This window comes from Cibotium barometz, chromosome 18 (genome assembly GCF_041138505.1).
Source record: "Cibotium barometz isolate CiBa-2024 chromosome 18, ASM4113850v1, whole genome shotgun sequence".
NCBI lineage: Eukaryota > Viridiplantae > Streptophyta > Polypodiopsida > Cyatheales > Cibotiaceae > Cibotium > Cibotium barometz.
In genome coordinates this window covers 15,799,811-15,803,005 of record NC_141063.1, presented here as the reverse complement: position 1 = coordinate 15,803,005, position 3,195 = coordinate 15,799,811, and the positions used below count along the sequence as shown (strand labels likewise).

Sequence of the window (3,195 nt, the reverse complement as noted above, 5' to 3'; positions counted from 1 at the left end):
ATACAACAAACAACCTTGTGTAAATCTAGCCTCAGCACATTACTACATAACCTTTCTGAAAAATGCTTTTTTTAAGTGGATGTTGAACCTGTGTCCTTTATTAGAAATATTAAACTTCTTAAAAAAGAACCTAAAAGCAGTTCTAGCCAAAACCCGAATTAGGCTTCTTTAGTGTAAAAAGCCCAAATCTCCATTTCTTTTTATGGATGTATCTCTCCAGTGGTAAGGTAATATAAGTGCCGCCTTATTTTAATTTGAAAAAAATGTTTTTTTGAATAAGATACAAGGCAAGCATTTGATGATCAAAACTCCAGAAATTCAAAGGAATGGGTCATAAAACTGCTGCTACCAGAGAAAGCCACACCCTTATGTTACTGATGACTTTTTCTTTTAATCCTTGTCTCCTTATACTGCACAAACACAGAGGCCATAACCTTCAACATAGCACTTGATGGAGTCGAGCTCTTCGCTGGTCTCTAGACTCAAATTTCCAAATTGCTAAAGTAAACAACAGGCTATATTATGCTCTGCTGCTGCTGCTCGAAATTCGTGTCCCTGTCTTCAATCATTGGTGGAGGTGAACTAAAGCAGGTGAGTGCATTACTGTAGGAAGTTAATGAAACCTTGGAGGAACCTGACGTTATCTTGTGCCTTCTTGGAGGAAGTTAATGAAACCTTGGAGGAACCTGACGTTATCTTGTGCCTCAACACATCAAATACACCACCATAAACTAGTAATGAACGAATTAAAAACTCAAGAAAAAGATGCCCTGAATAGAAATCCACTCAAACAAGCTTCCTGGGCAGCAAGAGAACAAACCATGCAACCCAGGGAAGGGGACAGAGGGAGAGAGGGGGGTCATGATGTCTGCTCACACTAATGTCCTCATCAAAAGCCCAAAAGGGCGTGAATTAAAAATATACCGCCATATTACACTCGGACCAAGACCATCATCGATCCTCAAGATCAAACATTATTGACAACTCAAACCCTGTAAATCACCTCTCGTTACAATACAAACTCTAACACCCTCCCTGAAGGGACTCTTCACTACACTACACTATTAAGTGTCAAAATTGTGTGCGGAAGAAAAATGTGGGTGGAACCTAATCCTCTTGTGGAAAGCCCATCAGTGAATAGTAAATACTGTGTTCTACTATACTTTCGTGCGTGCGGCAATACAGTAGCATAGAGAAACAATGCTTTAAGATAAGATCGACTGCAAAGCCGCTTGCTGTTGAGGCTGCAAAGACGACCATGTGGAGGCAAGGGCTGGAGCTGGCATGGTCTGCTGGATATGCCTTAGGATGTTGACTATTCTGGCAACTGTTTCACTGGTAGCAAGGTCAGTTCCACTGCTTAATACCTGCAAAATACAAATGCTCTCAACAAAACCAGCTTATAAACTTGTCTGACACACCTTTGTAAAAACGATGATTCAAAATAAAAAAGGCACGGAGAGGCACCTCTGCAAATATGGCAACAATCTTAGGCAAGTATTGGTTATTGGATCCCAAAAGCACTGGATCAGACCTGCAAGACCATTTGGGCCTTCATTTAGTCCTTAAGCCAAAGTCATATCTAGCATCAACACAACAAGAACTACACACGGCACACCTTTCCAAAAATGAACACAGCTGTTCGTGCACAAGCTTTGCTTCCACCAAATCCACACGAATGGGCAAACAACTCAACCAAGCTGGAACAACCTGCAATTTCACAATGAAGGGCATTTAGGTCCACATTGAGAAAGGTTTTGGAACATACAATCAAGTATGTCATCTCAGGACAGCGGCATCTATATCTACTAAGCACACCGTCGGGGGCACACTTGCACAAAGAACAACATAGCAAAAAAGTGGAAAATATGAAGAACTTGTTGGTAGGATAGCCTAGTTACATAGATCAACGCCTACAGCATCTTCCAGCTTGTGCACAACCCTTCCCCATTGATGAGTGCACAGGATTATGTCGATAGGACAAAATGAATAATTTGTCCAACATAGTTGTCAGCGCATCCCAACATGAAAACCGCAAGTCCAATTTGCTTCGAAAACAACAAAATTTGAAACAAAAATGGATCCCAACACCATGTCATATCATGCCACATCATAGGGTTAGTTACATCCCACAGGCAAGCACACAAGCCTGAGCATGATCAAGTTGCTGAATGTGTAAAGTTGATGTGGAAGGAAGAGTTGGCTGGCAGTGCACACCAGTGGCAATAGCACAGCTGCACTTACTGGCAGCACTCACAATCTCTTCATTGGCATCTAGGTAGGACATTGTTCTCTTGGGTCCTCAAGCTTAGTGTGACATGGTATTCTTAACCAACAAGGCCTTTCACAACTTGAAAGGGTTGGATGGCAAGCTGGGATGCAAACACCAACCAGGTTGGCAACCACTCCTCGGGGACAAAATCTTGATGACAACAGGGTTCAAACATTCCCCAACACCAATTTTTCGCAGCTATATTGTCCCGTGCTACCTAGTCCACAAGACAGGTTTGTTTGTCCTGCTTTTACATTTCCTAGGAACACTTGCAGCAGCACAAATCCTCACAACAGCCATATTGAAACTTTACACAATTAGCATATACCTGGGCTGCGTCAATTCTGTCTCTGTGGAACTCACAAATTTTTCCTAGAGCTGAAACAGCATTGTCAGTAGCCATAGCATTCTCAGACTGAAACGCCGTGGGTTGACTGATTACTACTTTGAGCTTTTCTAAGGCTTCTGCACACTCAGAACACGAGCACATGCCATGTAAGGATCAGCAACAACAAAGCCAAAACAAATGCTAATAAAAAAATGCATCAAGGCATTACCTCCCACAACAGATTTGAACTTAGACCCACCAAACTCTGCACAAACTCCAATACCATAAACAGCAGCCTGCAAATTGCAATCAAAAAATGAAATAAATTATCAGAACAGGTGACCTTAGCAGAAATCCAATGGTCCATTAAACCATTAACTTAGTCCCCACCTGTGTCAATATTAATCCATAAAACAAGTGCTCAAAGACTGCATATATATTCGTGTGCATACACAAACGTTTATATGTATATATATATTTACACATGTATTTCTATATACGAATATGTATACATATATGTTGGTCCACACATTATGCCTCCAAAGCCTGATGTTTTATCTGCTACAAATCAGGGACTAGCCTAGGATTAAGCGTG

The 3,195-nt window shown here is 41.3% G+C and overlaps 1 protein-coding gene across 2 annotated transcripts in view; it reads right to left on the bottom strand.

Moving 5' to 3' along the window:
- Positions 1 to 886: 886 nt before the first annotated feature.
- LOC147628989 (uncharacterized) overlaps positions 887 to 3,195 on the bottom strand; it is a 12,253-nt gene continuing 9,944 nt past the window's right edge. The window contains exons 17-21 of one of the 2 annotated variants that reach the window (XR_015267869.1): positions 2,830 to 2,896; positions 1,902 to 2,737; positions 1,619 to 1,710; positions 1,468 to 1,534; positions 887 to 1,367 (exon numbers count right to left, since the gene is read on the bottom strand). Coding sequence is in view for 1 of the 2 variants with exons in the window: in XM_086812186.1 (XP_086668312.1) it covers positions 1,206 to 1,367; positions 1,468 to 1,534; positions 1,619 to 1,710; positions 2,601 to 2,737; positions 2,830 to 2,896 (525 nt within the window). In the remaining variant the exon portion in view is untranslated. The remainder of the gene's footprint in view (positions 1,368 to 1,467; positions 1,535 to 1,618; positions 1,711 to 1,901; positions 2,738 to 2,829; positions 2,897 to 3,195) is intronic. The other variant, XM_086812186.1, reaches the window with a different exon arrangement.